Source organism: Panthera pardus, unplaced genomic scaffold (assembly GCF_024362965.1).
Source record: "Panthera pardus isolate Hobbes unplaced genomic scaffold, ASM2436296v1 HiC_scaffold_16, whole genome shotgun sequence".
Classification (NCBI taxonomy): Eukaryota; Metazoa; Chordata; class Mammalia; order Carnivora; family Felidae; genus Panthera; species Panthera pardus.
The window spans coordinates 70,249,498-70,277,159 of NW_026526721.1; the positions used below are offsets into that span (position 1 = coordinate 70,249,498).

General features: G+C 34.8%; 1 protein-coding gene across 9 annotated transcripts in view; it reads right to left on the reverse strand.

The window, feature by feature from the left end:
* The window catches only part of ZNF148 (zinc finger protein 148), a 124,876-nt gene that overhangs the window by 70,613 nt on the left and 26,601 nt on the right, over window positions 1-27,662 (reverse strand). For 3 of the 9 annotated variants that reach the window (XM_019448652.2, XM_019448654.2, XM_019448653.2), the window contains exons 2-4: window positions 17,413-17,494; window positions 9,449-9,584; window positions 924-1,272 (exon numbers count right to left, since the gene is read on the reverse strand). In XM_019448652.2, coding sequence (XP_019304197.1) covers window positions 924-1,256 — 333 coding nt within the window. In that variant the 5' untranslated portion in view covers window positions 1,257-1,272; window positions 9,449-9,584; window positions 17,413-17,494. The remainder of the gene's footprint in view (window positions 1-923; window positions 1,273-9,448; window positions 9,585-17,412; window positions 17,495-27,662) is intronic. The other 6 variants (XM_019448657.2, XM_019448658.2, XM_019448655.2 and 3 more) reach the window with 4 other exon arrangements.

Genomic DNA, 27,662 nt, shown 5'->3' on the forward strand with positions numbered 1-27,662 from the left:
CACATGTATTAGAATACAACTATAACAATTATTCATTCATTTACACTATGTGCCAATACCTGGGATACGATGGAAAATAAGACAAAATTCACGCTCTCATAGAGCCTACAATCTATTAGACAGACAATGAACAAGTAACCACGAGTCCCTATTGCAGAGACTCAACCTGGACTAAACAGAAGAGGCAGGCTGATAATGATGAACCACTAACTAGATTAAAAAACAGGAAGGGGGTATGGCTAAAGGGAATATTACAAGCAGGATGCATGAAGGTTCTGAAGCAAAAGAAAAAGTACAGTGTATTAGATATACTGAAAGAAATCCAAGTCTAATATCACAGAAAGGATAGAAGAGGATTACATTATGGTTATGGTTTTGTTGGTCAGTCATCAGGTAAAAAGAAAAACAAGAAGGCAAAAAAATTATGAGTGCCTACAAAAGAATATTTTAGGTGAGAAACAATGACATTTAGGATAAACAGGAAAAACTAAAAGGGTCGATATGCTTTTGAAAAAGGTAATGAAAAAAATACAGACACCAGGAATTGCCAAGTTACAGAACCCAAAGGAAAAACCTTCAGGTATATGATCTTTTTCTAGTTATACTCAAGATTCAATCTTTCTACTCTTTAAGGAAACCAAGAAGTTGAAACAAAATCTTTAAAATTTAAGCACCCAAAATTTAATACACAGTAATCCTGGAAAAGATAAGTTACTAAATGTATACAATACAAAAACCTGATTTTGCCTTTTTCAAATGTGATTTCTGTCAACATTTAGTGTATCCATTTAATAACGCCCAGTTAACTATTAAGACTTTAAACATTTTCTGAAATTTCTTCAATGACTTGAAGCATTACTTAACACAAAATTAATTATGTTTCTAACTATAAGTTACATTAATTTTAAAAAGGAATTACTTACAGGGACATTAAGTGCATACTGTAGTCCTTGAGGAAGTCTTTCATGTGTTTCCATCTGCTCTTCATCATTTTTCACTGTCTCCTCATGGACCATGAGTTCATCATGTGATATCATATCCTGTTGTCTCATTTCGCTTTCTTGTAACACTTCATCTGCAGCAAGGATCTCCTGGTGAGGCATACTCCGATCTTGAAGTACCGACTCCTGCAGTTCCCCAGACACGGTAGACTGGCCAGACACTCCACCCATTACAACCATTGCCCTGGAAGACTGCATTTCGTCTATGCCGCCACATTTAAGAAATAATCCTTCCAGTTTGTCGTCAATGTTCATGCTTAAGTATAACTGCCTAGAAAGACCAAGTTTGGCAACAAAGCATAATAAATTAGTTTTATATGTCTACTTGATCCTTTTTAAATTTCAATTATGAAAGGTACACACTTTATTAGAAAAACTGTATTCATGTAATTCGTATTGTCTCCAATTTTAATAATATCAAGATAAGTTTCCAAAGGCTGGTGGAATAAAATGCAACTTCTCATTTTTGACATAAAGGCAAAAAATCGTAATCTATTTCATTATGAAAAAGGAGTATGACATAAAGGAAATTGGGGGGAAGTATCTGTAACAAAGGAGTCATGTTCTTTAATATATTAAAATGTCAAAAAAATTTTAAAGGTGTATAAAGAAATAAACTGACAAACCACTATCAGGCAAATCATAAAGAAAACTTAGAAAACAGTCACTAAATATACAAAATAATAGTCACTTACAGTAGTAATCAAAGAAATGAAAATTAAAACAGAACTACCATATTTCATCCACCAAACTGGTAGCGACTCTTTAAAAAAATATACATCCAATGTTGAGGTAGGTTTAAAAAAAAAAAGACACTCATTATGAACAGTAGGAGAATAAATTAGCTCAATTACTTTCAAAGGCAATTTGGTACTTTCTATCAAAAGCCATAAAAACACACATATTCTTTGAACTGGTAATTATACTTATAGGAACCTATCCCAATGAAACAAAATATATACGTGAAAAATCACTACAGTAATTTACATTAGCAAAAAAATGGAAATACACTATTCAACAAACAAAACTGATTAAAATATATTCATACATATGTCTTAAAACTACAGTGACAGCTATACAACTCAGTAAAAATCCCTGAAGTGAACACTTAAAATGGGTGGATTTTATCATATGTAAATTATATCTCACAGTTTTTCTCAAAAATAGAATCAGAATAATGGCTACCCTTGGGGGTGGGGGGGGGGGTTGCTGCTGATAACAACAGGCAGGCAACGGGGAGTGTATGGGAGCTAGCAATATTTTTTTCTTGAGTTGAATGCTGGTTGGCAGATATGCTCACTTTGTAAAATTTCAAGTTGTACATCTGCAAAATATGTATGTTTTTGTCAGTTACTACACTTCAATAAAAAGTTAAAATCTGCTGACACTACAAAACAGTAATAAAATTATTCTTGAAAAATATTTGAAAATGTGGGGGAATATCCCAGTATTAAAGGAAATGTATGTGTGTATTTAAAGATACATAAGTTTATGTAAAATGTTAACACCATTAACATTACCACTGGTGGTGAAATTACCAGAAGTTTTTTCCATATTTACATTTATCTCTAATTTGAAAACTTACTATAATAAAATTTTACTTTTTATACATGCTTTTAAATTTGTTAAAATGAAATAAAGGTGATACTTTCCTTACTAATACTTTTTTTTTTTTTTAACATTTATTTATTTTAGTGAGACAGGGACAAAGCACCAGTGGGAAAAGAGCAGAGAAAGAGGGAGACATAGAAGCTGAAGCAGGCTCCAGGCTCCGAGCTGTCAGCACAAAGCCTGATGCAGGGCTTGAACCCACGAACCACGAGATCATGACCTGAGTGAAAGTCAGATACTTAACCAACTGAGCCACGCAGGTGCCCCACTAATATATTCTTAAATAACACATGATTAAATTTAACAGGTCATGAGACCTAGACACTATCAAATAATTATACTATTTCCTCCATTATTGTAGAAAAGATAGGCAATATTAAATCTGCCCTTCTAACTTTGGTTGCTGTAAATTCAAATTCCACTGTGTTACTCCAAGAACCAACATAATGATCATGAAAGCTAAAGAAACTTCATCTCAAAAAACATGAAAGCACTGGTGCAAAGTTTGTTTTCCAAAACTGATTTCTACTATCAGACTGTGTAAAAATAACATACACGCCCTCTGCAAAGGGACAAGTCCAAAAGTAGTAAATGCATTTAACTATTTGTCTCAGTTTAGTCACCTCTTTCCCAAATCAATCAGGTAGGTACTAGCTACTACCTTGATCATAGCTTTCAAAGGTAAAATAAATGATCAGTTAAATTCAAATGTACTACTGAAATTTAAATGCACTTTCACTTACTAAGGTTATCACTTAGGGAGAAACCTGTACTTAAATGAACAGCTCCAAAAAAAAAGACCTTGTAAACAGCAAAGTAAAAAAAAACACAAAAACATAATTCATACTTGCTAATCCTATCTTCCCTGGTACAAGATATTATCAGTCTAGAATACATAAAACAAAGTACCAAGAATCTGATTTTTACTTTTCAAAATCTTTAAATAGCAAGCTTGAAATCTACAGGACGATTTTAAATAAATCACCAAATAACTATTCTCTTCTAATATTCTATTTAGCACATTTCTTAGAAAATAAACTATCCTACAACTAAATGAAACTTAAGCCTTACAGGGCTAACTAAAATTTGCCTATTCTGGCCATTTCTTTGGAGGTTCTTACCAAATCATTATATTCTTCTAGTCTATTTACTGTTTTCTTAAAGAATGTGGAAAGCCCCTAACTTGAAAGGGAATTTTGATACCCAAAACTAACCTTTATTGCAAGTCATCATTGTTGCTACAGCTACAATATACCCTTGACCCAGGCAAGCTCACTGCTAGGAATATACACAATCCTATAAGGTAATTCATCAAAATTAACCAAAGATACATGTACAAGGATGTTTGCTGCACCCCTTTAGTGGAAAAAGACTGGAAACTAAGCATTCACTGATATAAGATTTCTTAAATTATGATTCAACCCTACAATGGAATACACACCATCATTAAAAGGAATGAGGCTGCTATATGTGCTGGGTGAAAAGTTCTCCACAATACATTAAGTGAAAAAAATCAAGGAGAAGATACACAAAGTGAGCCACTGCTTGTATCATACATCTCAACTAGTAACTGGGCAGAGTAAGCCAGACAGGAAATTAGACAAGGCTCTCAAGCAAAAAAGTTAATTTCACCTTGCATATAGTACAAGAAAAAGGACAAAACTACACTAAGAAAAATGGTAAGGAGGGGCCCCAGGGTGGCTCAGGAGGTTGAGCATCTGACTCTTAGTTTCAGCTCAGGTCATGATCCCACGGTCCTGTACTGACAGGATCCCAAGCTTTGTGATGACAGTGTGGAGTCCACTTGGGATTCTCTCTCTCTGTCTGTCTCCCCTACTCGTGCTGTCTCTCTCTTTAAAAAAAAAGGGGGGGGGGGTGCGCCTGGATGGCTCAGTCAGTTAAGCGACTGACTTCAGCTCAGGTCATGATCTCGTGGTTTGAGAGTTCGAGCCCCGCATCAGGCTCCGTGCTGACAGCTCAGAGTCTGGAGCCTGCTTCAGATTCTGTGTCTCCTCTCTCTGCCCTTCCCACGCTCATGCTCTGTCTCTCAATAATAAATAAATGTTAAAAAAAATTTTTTTTTAAATGATAAGGAAAGTACATTTTTTACTGTCCCTGAAGCTCTCTTACATGCACTTATCATCTTTAACTTTCCCCCTTCTAACTCCTGCATGGTCTCAGTCAAAGCTCTCTTGTGCTTCACTGCACATTCAACAACCCAAATACAACAGAAGGTCCCATGCTCAAAAGGTCTCTTCTCTAACTTCTGTATTTCCAGGGAGGATCGGCCAAGTATAAAGAAAGGAAACTGATATAATCAATCCATGTTAAAATGTGAATAGTTATAAATGTCTCTTCCCGCTAAACCATCAAAAAGCCAACTGCTTTTTGACCCAAATATCTACACAATTAATGGAAATTCAGCTGTTAGGAATATTACACAGCTAAGAGGAAGAAAGAAATGATGCTTCCTTTAAATCATGTTGCTTACATAAAAGAGTGCTCTAGAAGAAAAAAAGAAACAATTATTCTGTGTTCCCAGGAGCCTCTGTCCAACTGGGGAAAAAAAGAAGGGCTAGGTAGAGTAACAATAAGCAACCAGCCACCCTGAGTCCCTTGTGATGACACATTATTTTGTAAGGGATGGTGGGCAGCTGACAAAGGGTATAAAACACCAGAGCTATTAAGAGCCAAAACAAGACGGACAATGATGTTCTAGGGCTAATTCAGCTAAAGGTGAAATGGCCACCCAAAACAGATCATTAAAAACTAGAACAGAGCAAAAGAGAGGAAAAAAGGAAGGAGCCAGCCCACCTCAGGCCAATTTCTCCTAAATCTTCCTTTAGCAGATTACTTCAAACTGTATTCTTTTCCCCTTTCCAAGTTTTATTCTTCCCTCATCTCCATCTCTCTGTCAAAAAAGTTGACAGTGTGTACAGCAAAAGGGATATTTAGGGGATCACAATACAGTTTCCTGCTCCATTCAATTATCCCTCTCCCACACACTCCTCGCCATCCTTTCCTATTGAAAAATGTTTGGTTCAGCTGTACAAAAGTAATCCAAATTGTGGCCAATTAGGTAACCCCTAGTCATTGAAGCCTAATGGCAATGCTCTAGTCAAAGAGAACATAAATTATTAGCCATCACTTTCTCCTATCTTCCACAAGAGACAGCTGACTCTTCTTGTCATCACCTTCTAATTTAATGCTTCTAATCAACTGTGTGCAACCAATTAGAAAGCTTTATAGATTCATAAGATGAAGTAAGAGTAAATAAGCTTTGAGTCAGGGTTTTCAATAAGGAATTAAACACATGGACTTTTAATACAAGCATTTGCGATAATTACTTCTAGGCTGAGGGGACTGTCTGGGCTTGCTTTCACAAGACAAAGTTAACAGAAGCATAACATATGGACAAGCTGGCCATTACTACTCATTTTTAATCAAGTATGCAAATGCCTACTGTTTTTTTATGCATTAATAAGGAAAATATCTTTCCAAATTTATTAATAGGTTTGGGTCTATATGATAAAGTTCAGAGATTATCATAACTTGCAGAGGAAGGACAACTAATATGTTTAGGATCTACTAGATGTAAGACACTGTGCTGGGCACATTTACATATATTAAATCACCTAACATTTATACTAAGGAACACTCAAGACACTAACAGTATATCCCCATCTAACAGATAAAGACACTGGGGTTTACTCTAAGGCACACAGCTGGAGATAAACTGAGATTTCAAAACAGGCTTAGGTGGTTTAGTGCGCTTTTTGCCACACCATACTAACCTCCCAACTTGAAAGGCTCTGAAGTTGGGAGAAGCCAACTGAGGAAACTTGGATTGCTGTAGCAACCCAAGCAGTGGTGATAGTGTGGCCTCTAAGGTGAGTGAGAAGAGGAGGTCATTGAGTTCAATCAGCTTCAAGATCAAATGGTTAGACAAAGCCAGAGACAAAGAAACCCATGACCAATATGGAATTAAATAATTTCCACCGGCCATTCTTAAGAAGTTTCCTATTCTCTCTCATCCTTCACAAGCATAGTTTTATCTAAACAAAAACTGCTTCACCTCTAATTTAAAAACAAAGTTTACTTCTCTTCTAGGCATATTCTACATTCAGAAACCCCTTCAGAAATATCTTTGTACAACTACAATTTTGCATCTATAAAGCTGAGCTTATAAACTACGCCCCATGACAATTTTTAAGTTGCTACTTAGTTCAAAACATTCTAAGAGGAACAAATGGGTCTTTCTGACTAGTGCTAGCAATGGTAAAAGACACAAAATAAGAGAGATTATAGGCTAAAATCCATCATTTTATACAATATAACAAAAAAAAAACCTTTGACCATTTTCTAACCACAGAAAAATAATCTATAAATATTTAAGTCAAAGTTAACGGGCATTTCTATATACTGCACCCCCCTCAAATAAAGCAGAATCTAAGCATATTCTGCATTCCAAATACTCATCACCAAAGTCTTCTAAAACAATGTAACAAAAAAATAGTGATATTTGAATGTTAAAACAAAATTTTCAGCAACTCATACTGTTTAAGAAACAGCTATAATTTATCTTAAAAAGGAGAGGGGGAGAGAAAAGTTTTAAAAAAAGTCCAAGCAAAACAGAACCCTACCTTCTGCTGGATCTACTTGTTTCATCCATCACACCTCATGCCAATATCAACAATTCAAATATTAATGTTAAAAATACTTATTCTGTTAGGAAACTATGAGTTTTCTACAGGCTTGTATAAGAAAAGGAATATCAAAAATACTTGTTAAAACAAACTTCCCTCTACACTACGAACATTAAACACCTACGTTATTTTTAGTATGTACTACATAGCAACCAAAACTCGTTTCAGAACAAAAAAGTATTAACTATTAAAACCGACATTTTTTAAACATTAGATAAATACTCTCACTTTAATAATACAAACACTATTTGTGAAGCACAGAACTAAGGATGCATTTTCACCTTCAATGCCAAGAACATCTATAATGTCTTATACTATTCCATCATAAACTAAAGTCAACCAGCCGACTATACTATAACAAGTATATAAATTTATCAAAACTAAAGGGTACCAAGGCTAAAAGGTTGACATAAAACATAGTGGAAAACTGATAACTAGTTTCCAACCCTTTAATAACATCTATAATAGAATATATAATATTTGATACTTGTTTCAAAACACGGTATTTACAACAGGACAAAAATCATAAAATACAATGTACGATGAAGTATTTTTCATCTAAAAATAACTAACTGAAGTATATAATATCTTTGAGAAAAAGTTTTTCTGATCTTATCTAAACATTTAGAATAACACACTCTTTAGAATTAGAAGGAACTAGCTAGAGATCATTTAGCTTTATTTATATCTAAAGAGATCCTCCTATCCAAGGCCTCCACCGCCTTGTGTTAGTCTAAAATATTAGATAAATCATTTCAACCTAATGATAGTGAAACAAGATGAGGAATTATCTCAAGTCAATTTTAACTTTTAATACCTTATTCCATTTTATGATATCAAGACTAGCAGTGTTTATTCACAAAAAATTTGAGAACTAGTCACAGAACTTGAACTGTCTCAGAATGTCCAGGCCAAGAGTTAATGTCTTGGATAATAAAAATTGTATTTTAATGTTAATCCAAACTAGACAAATGGAAAGTAAATCTGACACAAACCCTTACTGACAATAAACTCCCCCTCCCTGAATCTGTTCTTTTCTTCTTGCCTAATAAGTGAGACAAACTCATTTCCCAGCCTCCCTTACAGCTGACTGTAGTCACGTGACAGTGTTATAGCCATTGGAATATAAGGAGAAATGACATACATAACTCCTCTTAAGGGAAGAAAAATATCCTTTCTTCTTCCTATTGACATGCATAACAGTAACCATCTTGGACAACAAGAGAGAAGCCACATACTAAGAATAGCAAAGGACGACAAAGACGCCCAGGTCATGATGACTCAGGAACCTCTACAAAATCTCAAGATTGTTTTCATAGAGCAGTGCCTGGGGTGGCTTAGTCGGTTAAGCATCCAACTTTGGCTTAGGTCATGATCTCGTGCTTCATGAGTTCGAGCCCCGCACTGGGCTCTGGGCTGACAGCTCAGAGCCTGGAGCCTGCTTTGGATTCTGTGTCTCCCTTTTTCTCTGCCCCTCCCCCACTCTCACTCTCACTCTCACTCTCAAAAATAAATAATTAGAAAATAAATATATTTCTATCTTTAAAGTCTGTCACAGTGGTCACGTCTATATTTTAACTAATATCTCTAATATAAATGATTAATGAATTATCTACATGACTGCTTCCTTATATTAGTATAGGCATGTATGTACAAATGTACAATAACTGGGATGTTTTTTCACATTTCAAAAATTATATGCCAAACACCATTAAATTTCATCAATTGGTCTCATTTTACCATGTATGAACACAGAGTTTCCGTGGAAATTCTGAAAAATTTAACATGGATATATATGTGTTAATGATAGGCAGGTAAAAAATACACTCTAAGAAAAGGGTTAAAGGAGAAAACATCTTCCCATCTAAATTTCATTTACTATTACATAATAAGCTACACATATTTTTGTGTTAAACAAAACTTAAAATCAAAAATGATATCATTACTTATCAATTTTCTCTTAACACTGTTTTCTCAAGAAAAAATTAAAATCCCAGGTTTCTACCAGATATAAACACCAAAACATAAACTACAATACAAAAACTAACATGAAATTCTATCACCCAAAATGGTTTCATGTTTGAAAAAATTAACTTATTCATGATTATAAAACACAAGTGTTGACATTACCTGAGACTAAGATAAAAATGAAGACTTCAAGGAAGGGAATGCTGTAGAGTTGAAAAAGATATCATGGTTGAGTTTCTACCTTTTGTAAGCTTCAAATACCCTCCACACCACCTTAATCACTTATGCCATCCAAGTCCTACAAAAAAAAAAAAAAAAAAAAAAATTAGGAAGGGGGAAAAAATACTGTATAAATACAATCTGGAGAAACTGGTATGAATAATGAAGTGATCATTCTTTGTAAATACGAAAACTGTGCCTGAATGACCAGAACAATGACTTGCTTTTAAGTCTGAAACCAGGAGAATAAAATAGTGGTAAATAGTAACTGTAAAATAACCTTGGCCTTATAAAGAACAATTTGCTTAAATCTGAATCTACAACTTCAGAGATAAGGGATGCTGAAGGAAATTCAGAGGGTTATAGACCTAAAAAGTTAGAAAAGAGAACGCAAAGAAACCACTTAAAAGATTAAGCAAAGATTAAGAAACCACTTAATAGCACTATTTACTGCTTTGTAAAGTCTATTAAGTGAAGAGGGAAGAAAATACAATACCAGGCTTGATAAATAAGAAAACAGAACTAGTCATGTACAGAATAAATATTTATTCACAACAGAAACAATTATAGTTGTAAAATGCTATAAAATATTTAGATACAGAAACATAATCAGCCAGGTCATCTTTGACAGAAAAAGGTGACAATAAGATGAGAATAATTAATCATAGGAAGACGGTGTACCATATCCAAAAAATACAAATAAAAATGAAGAACATAAGCTGTACACAATAAATCTGCCTGACAGTACTTCTGGGCAGTGTAAAGACTGAAGAGTTTATGGAATTCCCTACCATAGGTCTTTAAAAATATTAGATTCCTATCCATCAATAATAGTTTATATACAGTCCACAGGAGACGAGGTGATATATGAAACATAATATGATTGTATATCAATTTTTACAGTGGTGTAAAAGCAAGAAAAATGGTCTTCCTCATCTAGAACAAAGTAGTATTTCCATCTTTGAACTTCCAAAAAATATAATACTAATTTACTTTTTAAAAATATTTCAATGCTGTATCCGTATTTTTTCAGAAGTTTACTTGTTTATTAACTAATCTCTACACCCAACGTGGGACTCAAATTCATGATCCCAAGATCAAGAGTCGCATGCTCTTACAAATGAGCCATCCAGGCACACCTGTATCCATATTTTAGTTTAAATTCTGAGCACCTGGGTGGCTCAGTCAGTTAAGAATCCAACTCTTCATTTCGGCTCGGGTCATGATCCCAGGGCCTTGGGCTCGAGCACCATCCGTGCTGAGCATGAAGCCTGCCTAGGATTCTCTCTCTCTCCCTCTGCCCCTTCTCCTGTGCTCACACACTTTCTCAAAGATAAAATTAAAAGTTTAAATTCCGATGGGGCTATTCATCCCTTAGTAACCTTCCATCTCAGAAATTTCCTTAATATTCATGCATGTCTATTTTTCCAGATAAACTTTTGTCCAAGATAAAATTTATTTTCTTTCAATTGGATTGTATAATATATAAACGGTAGTGAAATGACAACAGTAACAATAACCTAGGCAGGGGGAAGAGAGAGTCACAATACGGAGTTGCTTCAATATATTATCTACAATGCCCAGTTTTCAACAATAAATTATAAGATTACTAAAGAAATGGAAAGCATGACATTTATATTAACAAACACTACAGTATCTGAGTATCTCCAGACGTTGGTTTAAGCAAACAAATGTTTCAAAACATCTATTATACATATGTTAAAAGATTCCATGCTTTAAACTTCTTTAATTACGAAAATAATCAACAAATAACAGATTCTCAATAAATGTACAGAAATTATGTAAAAGAACCACACAGGAAACTCTGAAGTCGAAGAGTACAGTAATTAAAACAAATATTTCCTAGAAGTGCTCAACAGCAGATTCAAGATGGCAGAAAAAAATTAATGACCTTGAAGACATCTACTGAAATTATCCAATGTGAAGAACAGAGAGAAAAGAAGTTGAAGAAGATTAAACAGAACCTCAGAGACCAATTTATCAACACTTTTGGAGAGGAAAGAACAGAGCGAAACATTTTTAATAAAATATCTAACAAAACTTCCCAGATTTTACTTTAGTAAAAAGAAAATCTATAGGTCTTAGGAATTCAATGAATCTCAGGTAGAATACAAAAAGACCCACACCTAGACACATCATAGTGAAACTGCTGAAAGCAAACACAAAGTGAAAAATAATGCAACCATAACAAGAAAAATCACTCAGCACTGTGCAGGGAATTCAACATGATTAACACCTTTCAATCATAAACAATAGAGGTCAGAAAACAGTGGAATGACATATTCAAAGTGCTGAAAGAAAAAAGGTGTCAACCAAGATGGCAGCAGAATTATCCAATAATGAAGGCAAAATAAAGTGTCTCAGACAAAGAAAGGATGAGAGAATTTTTTACTAGCAAACCTGCCTAACAAGAAATTTTAAAGGAAGTCCATCAAGCTGAAAGGAAAAGACAAAAGATTCAGATACAGAGGAAAAACAGAAGACATCAAAAATGGAAAATATGTAGGTTAATCTAAAGGACTCTATAAATATATTTTCTCATTTCTTCTCTCAGCATCTTTTAATGACATAAGAATATATGAAGCAATGATTATAATATCATATTGCTGGTTTTATAGCATACATAAATGTGAAATATATACAATAACAGTGGCACAATAGAGGAAGGAAAAAAATGGGAGCTATACTGGAGCAAAGTTTCCATATTTTACTGACAATGAGTTAAAGTTAATATTAAGCAGACTGTTAAAATGCATAATGTAAACCCTAAAGCAACCACAAAGAATATATCTTTATATTTATATTTAATAAAGAAAAAAAATCAATGGAGTAATTATATGATACACTAAAAAATACTTGACATAAAAAGAGGCACTAAAGGAGGCACAGAGAACAAAAATAAGAGACATACATAAAACAAGTGGCAAAATGACAAATGTAAACCCAGCCATGTCCATAATTAAATGTGAATGGTCTAAACAGCCCAATGCGAAGGCCAGAGGGTGTCAGATTGGACCAAAAATGCCTGCAAGATTTAACTATATTCTGTCAACAAGAGACACACTTTACATTCAAGACTGAAAGTTAAAAGATGAGTGGGAAAGGATATTCTATGGAAACAGTAACTGTAAAGAAGTGGATAGTTCTATTAATAACATAAATATATTAGTATTTGCCTTAAGACAAATATTACTGATGACAAAGAAAAGTATTTCATGATGATAAAATATCAATAAATCAGGAAGATATTGTTAACAATTATAAATGTATATGCACCTAAAAAGAGCCCCAAAATAATGAAGCAATAACATTATTGAAAAAACAGAAAATTCAACAATAGTTGGAGATTTCAATTCTCCATTCTATATAATTGATAGAATAACTAGACAGAAAATTAGCAAAGATACAGAAAACCTGACTCATACTAACAACAAACTAGACTTAACTGGCTTATACAAAAAACCTCCATAAACAACAGAATACATGTTGTTTTCAAGCACACAAGGAACATTCTCCAGGTCAGACCAAAAAATAGGCTACATAACAAGTCTCATAAATTTAAAAGGACGGAACTCATACAAAATACGTTCTCCAATCATAACAGAATTAAACATCCACTAAATTAGAAACTGGAAAATCCATATGTGTTCAGGAATTAAACTTCACACTTCTAAATAATTTAGGAGTCAAAAAAGAAATTAAAAGAACAATTAGAGAATATTTTTAACTGAATGAAAACAAAAACATCAAAATTTATGAGATGCAGCTAAAGTACTTAGAAGGAAATTTATAAATTTAACTAAACCCTAAAGTAAGCAAAGGGAATAATAAAGAGAGCAGAAATTAACGAAATTCAAAACAGAAAAAAACTTGATTCTTTAAGATCAACAAAACTGACAAACTTTTAGGCAGACTAAGAACAAAGAGAAAACACAATTACCAAAAACAGGAATGAAAGAGGGGATGGTAATATTGACCTCACAAAAATTAAGTTATAAGACGGAAATACAAGGTTATATGTAAATAATACCTCAAAAAAATTTTTAAGAATTATAAAGGAAGGAATATTATAAGCAAATTTATGCCAACACATTATACAACTTTGTAACATGAACAAATTCCTAAAATGACACATATTATCAAAACTGACTAAAGAGGAAATAGAAAAATCTGAATGTAACAATTAAACAAACTGAATTAGTATTTCAAAATTTCCCACAAAGTGGAGTGCCTGGGTGGCTCAGTCGGTTAATATCTGACTTCGGCTCAGGTCACAATCTCACGGTTGGTGAGTTCGAACCCCGCGTCGTGCTCTGTGCTGGCAGCTCAGAGCCTGGAGCCTGCTTCGGATTCTGTGTCTCCCTCTTTATCTGCTCCTCCCTTGTTCACGCTCTTTCTCTCAAAAATAAACATACATTTAAAAAAAATTTTTTTTAATTAAATTTCCCACAAAGAAAAGAACAGGCCAAAATGGCTTCACTGATGAATTCCACCAAATATTTAAGGAAGAAATACTAATCCTTCACAAATTCCTTCACAAAACAGGAAAACGGTACATTCTGAAACTCAATCCGTGAAGCCAGTTAACTTGATACCAAAGTCAAAGAAAATTACATGAAAACTACTCAGTGATGCCTATAACTATAAAATTAGATTAAAAAAAAAAAATTCTTACAAAATACTAGCAAACTGAATCTAGCAACATATAAAAAGGCCTACACGCCATGACCAAGTAGGATGTACCCCATGAATGCAAAGGTAGTTTAACATCTGAAAATCAAGTAAGATGATACACTATATTAGGAGAATACAGGAAAAACCCATATGGGAGCCTCAATAGAAAAAAAGCACCCAACAAAATTCAACACCTATTCATGATAAAAACTCTCAACAAACTAAGACTAGAAAGAGAACTAATAAATGAGTTCAGCAAAGTCACCATTAACGAGTTAAACAAGATCATAAAATATTAAATCAATAAATAAAATCAATTTTATTTTTAGAGTGATATCATAACATTCTATCAAAAATTTGAATTGATGGGGCGCCATTGAGCCTTCCAGCTCAGGTCCTGATCTCACTGAACACTTAGTGAGTTTGAGCCCCGCATCAGACTCCCTGCTGTCAGCACAGAGCCCACCCACTTCATATCTTCTGTCCCCCTTTCTCTCTGCCCCTCCCCCCCCACCTGTTGGTGTGGACGTGCACATGTTCTCTTTCGAAAGAAAGAAAGAAAGAAAGAAAGAAAGAAAGAAAGAAAGAAAGAAAGATGAAAGAAAGAAAAAAAGAAAGAAAGAAAAGAGAAAAGAAAAGAAAAGAAAAGAAAAGAAAAGAAAAGAAAAGAAAAGAAAAGAAAAAAAGAAAAGAAAAGAAAAATTTGAATTGATTCAGGGGCACCAGGGTCTGTTAAGCTCCAACTTCAACTCAGGTCATGATCTCACAGTTTGTGGGTTTGAGCCCTGCATTGGGCTCTATGCTGACAGCTGAAAGCCTGGAGCCTGCTTTGGATCTTTCTCTCTCTCTCTCTCTCTCTCTCTCTCTGCTCCTCGCCCACTCACGCTCTATCTCTTTCTCCTTCAAATATAAACATTAAAAATATTTTTTAATTTGAATTGGTTCAAATTTTCTTTCTTATCCCTCAGTAGAGTTTCAAAATTTTCTTCAGACTGCTCCCAGACATTTTATCTTTTTAGTTATTATGAATGTATACCATTTCTTACATGATTAGTCCTAATGCCTCTTATATTTGTATAAAAAATTATTTGTGTATATTACTTTTATAAGCAGTTCCTTTACTGAATTCTCTTAATACTATCAATACACAGACAAGCAGATGAACTGAACAAAAATGATTTCAGAAACATGTTCTCCAAAAACATGGAAATTCAGTATATGAGAAATGTGGCATTTCAAAATGTAAAAAAGAAATGCATCATTCAATAATTGGAATGGGGACAACTAGTTAGCCTGCCGGAAAAAAAAGAAAGCTAAATCTCTACATCTACTGTTTATAAGCCAAATATATTCAACATTAAATGAAGATTTTAAGCGAAGTAAACCATAAAAAAAATTAACAGAAAACCCGTATAACTTTTTCAAGTACCATAATTCACTGAATCTAAAACTACCAATTTTAAGATACATGACTATTTTATGTGTTAACTAAGAAAGAAAATAATAATAATGTCAAATTATGACAAACCAGCAATTCATGTCATTTCGGAGATGTGACAACACAGAGGAAAAAGTGAGCCCTGCAGTCAACAACGGAGACCTTTTAAACTTTATACAGAAACCCCCCATGCCCAGCCATAAAGGAAACGACTAAATTCAATCATAAAAAATGAAAACTTCCATAAGGTAAAATCAAAATCAGAAGATCGAAGAAGAAAAATTCAGTGAAAATAATTTGCCTAATGAATGACTAGGGACTCAGCACAGAACCAAAGAGATCACTGAAAATATACATACAGCCAATAATGGAAAAATGCTGAAGCTCACTCATAATGAAATTTTGGAAAGCAATACTAAACAACAAAATACTAACAAATTATTAAAAAGTTTGACACTAGCTAGCGTGGTCGAGCTAGAGATTCCCATTTTCCTAGACTTACTGATATTGGAATAATCCTTTTAGGCAATTCATCCACCTAATTATTAAATGTACATGCTCTCTGGCCCAACAATTTTTCCCTTAGGGATTTATACTGCATGTACTTTTTAAAATATATGCAAAGACATGTCCAAGAATATCTACCATATTACCATTTATTATAGCAAAAGCACCTGAAAACCTAAACAGCCATTAATAAGTAAGCAGTTAATAAAATTATGGTATACCCAAATACTGGAATACTACACATAATGAAAAGAGAAGAAATGATATGCAAAAATGCAGAAATTAACAACAAAAAAGATATATTGCTAAACAATATGTATGGTGTGATCTCAATTGTGTAAAGAATATGTAAATACAGGTATACATATAAATACCTGCATATATATAGAAAATGTCTGAAAGAATACACACATACATATACACACATACTACAGACATAATACACACATTAACTGTGAAAAGGAACAAGGAAAACCTTTTTTTTTAACCTTATAACATTCTCTAATGCCTAAGTGTGTCTCATCTTATAATAAACCTGGGTAAGGAAATGTTGAAGGAGTGAGAAATGTTGAAGGAGTGAGAAATGTTGAACTTGACAATTACCAGAAAACTTGGAAAAAAAAGGAAATCTTAAAATACAGCCACTAATATTGTCACATACTCATTTTTAAAGAATTCTCAAAACTAAATTTATGAGAATCTTCAGAATTTTTATAATCATTAACAACTGACATGCGAATATGTGCCACTGATATGTAAATACCCTGAAAACTGTTAAATATTTAATTTTCTTTCACTTGTTTGAAGGATAAAGCAAAGGCCTAACATATGTACCAACATAAGCCAACAAGAAAGGAGAGGATCATCTGTCTTCCTAAAATAAGGGAACTGGGCCTAAAAAAGAAACATGCAAGTAATCTAGTTAAGTGAGAAAAGATAATGATCTACATCCTATAAAACTAATACCATTAACTCTTTTCAATGTATAGACATTCGTTATTTATATATAGAAATACCATGCCATATATATGTGTGTGTGTGTGTGTATATTATATATATATATATATATATATATATATATACATATACATATATATATATATATATACATGTCATGCTTATATGTAAGTGGGTATAAAAGGAAAAACGATCATCCAGTAAATACAGCGTGCTATCCAATAGTTGTGATTAGTGCTGTTCATAATACAAGCACATGGGCATCTATCACAGGTAAAAATAAAGACTGAGTAAAACAGTGTTAGATTACCTCTATATAGTATGTCAGGCAAATGCCCATCCCACCAGATCACTTGGCTGAATTTCCAAGCTCCCGATTCCTCCCCTCTATCCTATAAAAGTACAAAAATACAGGTTATCCCCCAAAAGAACCAGAATTAGACATATTCTTAAAGTCGGATAAAATAATTATACCTAGATATGCTAAATCTAACAACATTCTTTCCAAGCCAGATACTGGATTAATAGATATGGTTGGATTAAATAGAATTAGTAGCAACTAATACTTAATGACCCATCAGTGATAAATGATATTCCAAGGAAATGACCAGAACCTAATTGGACTTTTTCAAGCTTAATTTCTAGTTGAGGATTAAGATCTCTTTAAAATCAGAGCAATAACCCAAAATTATCTTAAACAACTTTGAAATAAAAAAAGTAAACACAGGGGCGCCTGGGTGGCGCAGTCGGTTGGGCGTCCGACTTCAGCCAGGTCACGATCTCGCAGTCCGTGAGTTCGAGCCCTGCGTCAGGCTCTGGGCTGATGGCTCAGAGCCTGGAGCCTGTTTCCGATTCTGTGTCTCCCTCTCTCTCTGCCCCTCCCCCGTTCATGCTCTGTCTCTCTCTGTCCCAAAAATAAATAAATGTTGAAAAAAAAAAAATTCAAAAAAAAAAAAAAAAGTAAACACAAAATGTGCTTCATTAAAGCACATTAATGTTGATACTCTCCATTATTCAAAGAGTACTACTTCCTGACGAAACCCCAAAATAACATTTCCCTCAGCTCAAAAGTCTAGCTACATTAATATAGCTTTGAAAAAAAAACATTAAGTATTTAAAATTTTCAAGGTGGGGCATCTGGGCGGCTCAGTCAGGTAAGCATCTGACTCTTGATTTCTGCTCAGGTCATGATCTCACAGTTCATGAGTTAAGCCTGCATCTGGCTCTGCACTGACTGAGGAACCTGCTTGGGATTCTCTCTCTCCCTCACCACCCCCCCCCCCCATCTTTCTCTGCCCCTCCCCCACTCATGCACACGCTGTCTCTCTCAAAAAACCATTTAAAAATTTTTTTCAGGGGCGCCTGGGTGACTCAGTTGGCTGAGCGTCCATCTTCACCTCAGGTCACAACCTCATGTTTAGTGAGTTCGAGCCCCATGTCGGACTCTGCTGACAGTTCAGAGCCTGGAGCCTGCTTCACATTCTGTGTCTCCCTCTCTCTCTGCCCCTCCCCCGCTCATGCTCCCTCTGTGTGTGTGTGTGTGTGTGTCTCTCTCTCTCTCCCTCCCTCTCTCTCTGTCAAAAATAAACATTAAGGGCGCCTGGGTGGCTTGGTCGGTTAAGCGTCCGACTTCGGCTCAGGTCACGATCTCACGGTCCGTGAGTTCGAGCCCCGCGTAGGGCTCTGTGCTGACAGCTCAGAGCCTGGAGCCTGTTTCAGATTCTGTCTCCCTCTCTCTCTGCTCCTCCTTGTTCATGCTCTGTCTCTCTGCCTCAAAAATAAATAAACGTTAAAAAAATTTTTTTTTAAATAAACATTAAAAAAATTTTTTTTTAATTTTTTTTTCAAGGCAAAGGTATTTAATAATACCAATATGGTCCATACATATTTTTTAAGTGTTATGCTATAATCAACCTTTTAACAGAGACTAACACAGAAAGTTAATATCTATGTTGGTACTGCATTAATACTGGACACATAATTTCCTTTATGCAACTGGGGTATTTTTTGCTGGCATATGAAAGGGAGGTAATAAAGACAATGAAGACTGAAAGCTGAAACTTTATTAGAAACAAAGAATAGGCCAAATTTAATTTTTTATTCAGAAATAACAAAGCATTTATATAACAGCCCTAACACACATTTTCAGGGCTCAATAAATATCTTGCAAATCAATAAAAGCTATAAACATAAAAGCAAAACAATTAAACTTTAAATCGAGGAAATAACCAATATATTAATCCAAAATTATATTTATATAATTTTATCGAGGGATCACAAACACTACAGCCTTTCTGATAATGCAGCATTTTCTATTCCTCAGCCAGTCAGTAGCTTTGTTGCTAAAATAATTACCAATCAAGAAATCTATTTAAAATTTTTTTCTACTAAGCTCTTAATTGCCTGCTGCAAAGCTTTGTTTCCAAGCACTCAGAAGAGCATATATGCCATCATTCTCAATTATGTAAAACAATTTTTGAATACATACTTGCCATAAAACTATACTACTGTGGTGGACATTATTAAAAACAGGTAAAGTAAAGCAAAACTGTATTTGCACTACACTGCTATCTATGGTCTTCACTGTGTTCAACTTTTAGAATTTTTTAATTTAATGTTTATTATTTATTTTTGAGAGGGAGACAGAGTGCAAGCAGGGGAGGGACAGAGAGAGAGAGAGAGAGACAGAATCCAAAGCAGGCTCCAGGCTCTGAGCTGTCAGCACAGAGCCTGACATGGGGCTAGAACTATCAAACTGCGAGATCGTGACCTGAGCTGAAGTCAGACATTTAACCAATGGAGCCACCCAGGTGTCCTCAACTTTTAGAATTTCTAAAGCTATAGAACAGTGTAAACTTGAACAGAAAAAGCAGAGCAAAGTCTACATACAAGAAATAAAAATGTCTTCTAATTATATATTTTAGTATTACATTATGAGTCTTTTTGAAAGTTGACTGGGTATATTTACCCTGCAATCAAGACAGCATTTCATATGCCATCACGGAATATGGTAAAATAAAATCTACAGACTGGACAAATGTTTTCGAAATGTTAATATTCTGTTGAAAACATTTTCACAAAAAGCCTACTCATCTTCTTGCATCACTTTTGATTCAAAGCCCTAAATTAAGGGTATAATACATCAAAGAACATAACTAGACATGTTAAAAGAGAGAGAAAAAATAAAATAGTAAAGCAAAAAGGAAACATGCCCCCCCCCCCCCACACACACACACATACACACCCACATGCACAAAATATTATTACCTCAAGGTCTAAACCTGTAACAGAAATTTTGGAATATATTTCCCATTACAGTGTTTCCTCTACCATGGAAACACACACAGTTTTCCCTAACTCACTTGCCACACAGTCTCTGTCTCTGGAACTCTAATTCATTTAGCATCATCTACCAATTGCACTTCTCCTTCCAAGTCTCTATTCTTCCTTTAAATCTCCCACTCCTCTCTGCCAACAATAAGGAAAGAACCTACCAAGCTGGAAACTGAAGACCCTGCAAGTACAAAAAGAGAGGTACAAAGCTCCTGAACCACCCAAAGGTCAATTATAATCTTCCTCTTTCAACATGCTTCACTCCCTCACTTCAGGGGTTATAGTGAATATTCCTTCTTGGCAATTCCTAGGATTTAAGATTTTGCTAGCTAAATATTCCCTAATTATATCACTTGTGCAGATATAAACAGTGAAATTAAGACTAAAACTGTTTTAAGGTAGCATTATATTTATGCTGTCAATAAAAATATTTTTAACCAATGATAGATGTTAATATAACAGATCCATACTATACTGTGAATATGGACTTTTAATTTCACATGGTATAAACTCTCACACTTAGTTAATAATTAAGGCAATTTTCTACCAATACCAATTTTAATAACTATGGCACATTAAGAAAATAAATGAAGTATTTTTCAGGGACCATTAGCTACTGTCCTCCCATTATTTAGTTTTGAAAGACTGGCAATATTCCAATATACATACCAGCAGGTGGGCTGATTCATTAATTAAGCCAACATTTTTGTCATTAATTTGAGTCAATGTTCTGAACACCTGATATGCATGTACAACATGCTATCTAAGATTCCTAAGACATGCATAAAATACCACGGTCTCTGCCCATAGGAGTTCAAAAGGTAGCAAAGATGCTAAGTACACATACAACAAATAATATTAATAATAGTAACATTATGTAGTAAGGGCTATAATTAAAGTTTAAGCAATTTATTATAGAAAAAAATCAAAGCAGAGAGCACTCACTTCTTCCTCTGCTACCTTTTCAAATGAAAAATAATTAACCTTTTAATGTTCACTTTACCTTTAAAGATGCAATGAGTATATACTTTAGACTTTGCTTAGTAGTGTTCCTAGGACTTTGCAGGTATTAACTCTCATAATCCAAACAACAAACTTATGAGAGTGGTGTTATTAACTACTCACATTTTACAAGAGAGAAAAACTGAAGGGTTAAATAACTTACCAAAGGTTACAAAACTAGTAAGTGGCAGAACCAAAGTCCTTATAATGGTCTGCAAGGCCCTCCACAATCCACCACCACCACCTTTCAGACCTCATCTTCTATACTTTCCCCCTTGCTCCACTTGAGTTCAGTAACCAGACTTTCTTACACCTCCCTGTATCTTCTGGCATGCCATTGCCTTAGGCCTATTGTACTGGCTATTCTAGGCCTGGTATACTTTCCCCCAGAGATACTTATAACTAAATCCTTTACCTACTTTCAGTCTTTGCTCAATCATCATCTTGTTAATGAGGCTTTTTCCTGCTATGTGATTTAAAACTGTCCCCACATGCACTCACACCCAATCCCCCTTTTATCTGTTATACATTTTTCCATAATAGTTACCACCTCTTAACATGCTAGGTAATCTACTTGCTTATGATGTTTACCGTTTTCTGCCCCTAACTATACAACATAAGCTCCACAAGGGCAGGAATTTCGTTTTGTTCACTGATCTTAAGAGCCTAAAACAATGTATTGCACCTAGTAGATACTTGGTACTTTTTAAATGATTATAAATAAAGTTGAACTCCAATACAGAAATCAAGCTCCAGAAGCTTAACCACACACACGACACTATCTCTCAATTACAGAATCACAGATAACAAAATTGAAGCATCTAGAAAAGTCACATTAACCTAATGCAGCAGAGAACCTCATATCAAAACCAGCCTAGTGGGGATTTGGCAACATTACCCTTCAGCTTGGGAATTTCCCTAAAAAGGCTTGTTGGTTTTAACAATAAATTAGCTTACTGAGGAGTCTACTATATACATTGTATATAGTATATATACAATGTATACAGACATTGTATCAAATAGAAAATAATTCTGAGCAATGTAAAGAATAGTTTAATCCCAGCTAATTTCCAGTCTTTGTTTTAAAAGATTGTTAATAATGAATTTCAGAAGTACTCTGTTAGAAAAGCTACAAAATGGCATGCACATTAAAACAGACAGGAAGAAACTTCTTCAGTTCCTTCAAATTTTTCACACCCTCCTAGAGAAACCTAAGCAACTTCATTAAGTATTTTCAAAGTATCTTTATGTTGTTGGCCCAGAGTACATTCAGTCTACCAAATTATGTTTCAGCTGTCATCTTTGTCTAGAAAAGTAAGATTGCAAAAGATGAGGTTTTATGAATTAATGATCGAAATTCAGATAAGAAACTCCCACAAAAACTGTCAAGAATATAGAGTTCTAAGACAATAAAAAAAATTTTTTTTAAGTGGGGCGCCTGGGTGGCTCAGTCGGTTATGCCTCCAACTTCAGCTCAGGTCATGATCTCATGGTTTGTGAGCTCAAGCCCCTATGTCAGGCTCTGTGCTGACAGCTGAGAGCCTGGAACCTGCTTCGGATTCTGTATCTCCCTCTCTCTCTGCCCCTTTCCTGCTTGCACCCTGTCTGTCTCTCTCAAAAATAAAAAATAAATTTTTTTTTAAATTTTTTAAAATAAAAATAAATAAATAAATAAATAAATAAATGAAAGAGGGGTGGGTACCTGGGTGGTTCAGTTAGGTAAGTGTCCAACTCTTGATTTCGGCTCAGGTCAGTGGAATCTAGCCCCAAGACGGGGCTCCACGCTGAGCATGAGTTGAGGATGCTTGGGATTCTCTCCCCTCTCTCAGCCCCTCCTGCGTGTGTGTGTGTGTGTGTGTGTGTGTGTGTGTGTGCGCACGCGTGTGCATGTACAGGCACATGGACATAGTCTCTCTCTCTCAAAATAAACTCTTAAAAAAATTAAAAAAGAATATAACCAAAACTTAGCTGTTTTATAAGTATTTCATTATATCATGTACCTTAATGTTACTTCCAAATATAACCATTGTAGAAAAGCCATTCATTGATAAAAATCATAGTTCTTGGTTAATTAAGATTATCTCTTTTAAAGCGTCATTTTAAACAGAGAGGGAAGCAAACCATAAAGACACTTGAATACAGAGAACAAACAGGGTTGCTAGAGGGATTCTGGGTGGGGGAATGGGTTAAATGGATGATGGGCATTAGGGAGGGCACTTGCTTGGGACTTGGGATGAGCACTTGGTGTTGTAGGTAAGTGAAAGATCACTAAATTCTTTCTACTCCTGAAATCATTATTACACTATATGTTAACTTGGATTTAAATTTAAAATATAAAACAAAGTCATTTTTAGTTTCACTGAAATGTGTATGCTTACAAAATTTTAACTACTGATGCTTCTATGCACTGCCAAATAAAAAGGCTACCTCTTGCCCTTTAAATGTAATCAAGAAAAGCACAAAGCAATGAAAAGAATAATAGCACATATGGTATAAGAATCTGAAACAAAAAATGCTTTAGCATCTTTTAAAGTCCTTTAGCATATTTTAACTACATCACACTTTAAGGTTAGTCAAGTTCTGGTTTTACATTAGTTCTAACTTTTGTGATTGATATGAAAAGACATACATAGACATGCATAGACATACGTGTTCTTTAATTTACACCAGCTGCTTTGAAAATTAAAAGGTATTAGAACTCTATCTGAATGATGGTCATCCAACAGTGTATTTTTCATGACCTGATCTATCGCAAGCAGGAATGACAGACAGCCCAACAAATTCAAACCAACCACCCCAGAAATTACCCTGACCAGGTCTCTCTTCTTTTTCTTTTTAAATTTTTTTAATGTTTATTTATTTTTGAGAGAGACAGACAGACAGGGTAAATGACACAGAATCCAAAGCAGGCTCCAGACTCTGAACTGTCAGCACAGACCACGACATGGGGCTCGAACTCACGAACCTTGAGATCATGAGCTGAGCCAAAGTCAGATGCTTTAACTGACTGAGCCACCCAGGGGTCTCCTGCCCAGGTCTTTCTACAACCATTTTCCATTTCCACTCTCAACAAAAGTCAGGCCAAAATCTTATAAACTTTGCAATTAATGTAGTTAATCCACTTAGTTGAGAATGAAAATCCTACAAAGTGGTAATCAAATTCTTAAAAGAAAACAGCCCAAAGTGAGTAAAATAAGCCCATGAACTGAAAACTTTCACCTGTCCTGGACCTTTTCAAATCACCTAGCCAGTAAACATTTGTCAAACAAGAAACTTGTCCACCACAAGCATTTTTATAAACTCCTTAGACTAAACTAACTTTTAAATCTAAATTACATGTTGAGGGGAGACACCGTCCCAAAACTGTGGCAAACTATCAAGCAACTATGTAATCTTCCCCCAATTTTACTAACAGAAATTCACTATTAAGATTAGTACGCCACTCTGAAATCACTGTTGCACCATATAACTTGAAAGTAAATTTTAAAAAAGTAAAAAAAAAAAAAAAAGATTAGTAAGCCACTAAACTCAAGGAAAAGCTGCTTTACTTTTACTTGTACATAAATTTTTACTGAATACACGTTAATTTGTAAATATTTTATACTATCATGATCAAGATGACTCAGGCAATATAAGCATACTCTAATAAAGTATTGCATGGTATACAAAGTGCTTTCACTTGTCCCATTTCACCTGACCTCCTACAATTACTTAAGCAGGTATTAATATCTCTGAAATTCATCAGGTTAAGTACCCAAGTTTACACAACACATAAGTGTCAAAGACTTCAACCAGATCCTCTGCCTCCTAATAAATGTCTACTCTAACATAGCACCACCACAGGAAAGGTCTTCCCAAAATTAAAATATACTTAATGTTACTCTTAATGTCCTGGCAATCAAAAAAATTTTTGAAGTATATTACCAATGAACATAAAATTTAAATTAAAATGCTATCTACAGGGGCACCTGGGTGGCTCAGTCCGTTAAGGGTGCTGACAGCTCAGAGCCTGGAACCTGCTTCAGATGGTGTCTCCCTCTGTCTCTGCCCCTCCCCCGCTTGCCCTCTGTCTCTTTCAAAAGTGAATAAACATTTAAAAAAATAAAAATAAATAAAATGCTACCTACAATAGTTACCACGTAAATAAACAGAAAATTAAATTCATCTGCTTTTTGTAACATAAAAATTATCCCACTCTAATAACTAAAGAAACCCTAAGAAATTTTAATACCCAATTAAAAATTAAAGTTTAGGGACACTGGGTGGCTCAGTTGATTGAGCATCTGACTTCAGCTCAGGTCATGATCATGTGGTTGGTGGGTTCGAGCTCCACATCAGGCTCACTGTTGTCAGGCAGAGCCCACTTTGGATCCTGTGTCACCCTTCTCTCTACCCCTCCCCCCGGTTTGCACTCTCTCTCAAAAGTAAACATTAAAAAAAATTTAACATTTATTTACATTTGATTTTTTTAAAGTGTCAAAGTGAACAAAAACATCTTATTAAAATATTATTACAAATCATAGACAGAACTGGAATTATTACTTCTCATATGAAATATAACTTAAAACGCTCACTTAATAACTTATAAATGGTCCACTAAAGTCAGTTCATCTTTTGACAATTTTCATCTTATTCGATACCAGAGTCAATCATTCTTCTCTCCTCTGTCTAGAATGCATGCATGGAATTACACTAAGCACTAGACACAATGTAGAGGTGTGCCCACAAATAAAACAAATGGTTTTTAATCTGATTAGGAAATTGAGATTTGCCATCAGAGTCGCTCAGAGAATACCTCAAAAAGAGGCTGCAAAGAACTCCAGTGATTTCTCCCGATAAATGCAGTAAATATATTAAGTTTGAACAATTCATGAAACATGTCTGTGAGATTGCTTTTCTAAATAGGAGAAGTTGATGTAGCAAGTTAACTCGTCATTTAGAAACACAAGCTTCTACTAACATAGAATGGACATTTTCTTATTTGGCTCAATTTATCCTCAATTAGAAAACCAGGAAATGTAAAAGCAGGACATTTTATCTGCCCATTTCAATCTATGAATTAGAAACAGATTACATTGGCTGCATAACACAAGATTTTCAGTATTGTTTTGAAAAATATTTGTTAATATTAAAATACTATAATGTATCACTGGAATTACTAAACATCTTAAGTGTAAATAATTAAACACATCCTTGAAGAAAGCACTCAGAATTTATAACCTCATTTTTAATTAACTACATAACAAGATTCTGTTCATGTGACAGATGCCTAGTCCTGCCACCCTCTTGAACTGGTTATGACTGACTTCCCCAAAACTTAGGTGTCTGATATTCTGATTTGTAACTGAAGCAAACATTTATATAGTGCTTAAAACCTCACAAAGCACATATCCGTATGCTATTATTTTCAAAGCTGATATAACCTACTGTCTGGAGATCATGATGGTTGACAAAAATTAAGGAACTTGAATTTCCAGTCTAGGTAAGATGGCACAGAGCTGTGTTCCCCTGCCCCTCCTCATTAAGCACAATTATAAACCATGGAAATAACACAAGAGACAACCAGAGGTAAACTCTGCAAATAGTAAGGCAATGAACCAGTTTGGGACTACAAGTATGGAGAAACAAAAGAACAGCAGGGTGTTTTTAGTCCCCACACCCAACAGAAAAAGGCAACCCAGACTGCCATTTCCTGACCACCAACTTAGCAACAGAAGGCAGACCAGGCAGTCACATTCCTCCCCCCAAATTACACTGGAGTCCCTCTGCAACATAAAAGGAAGATTAACTGGAAGCCCAACCAACAACAAAACCGAGGTAAAAAATTCTTCCTTACCCATTTGGCATGAGACTCCTGTTTTCCACCTAGAGATACAGAGACAAGTAGGCAAACTGAGGGACCCAACCACAACAAGCTGCTAGCTAGTTTGGGCTAAGACTCTCCTCTCTCACCCAGAGACAGGGGGACAGGGAAGAATGACATGGGAGGAATAATAGGAGGATCTACCAAAATCATCTCTCATCTAGATGTAACAAGAAGCCCCGCATAGGGAAAACCCTTTTGCTCCGTCAGTCACCACCAGCAAGGACTAGTGGCAACCCAGCAGCATCGGATCAATTAAGGTGACCACAAAGGCTCTGAAAATTAAAACTGCCATTGGAAACACAGCCTACAAAAAGGGGCCAAGATCTGTATTCTAAACCTAAATACGGGGACTGTCCACT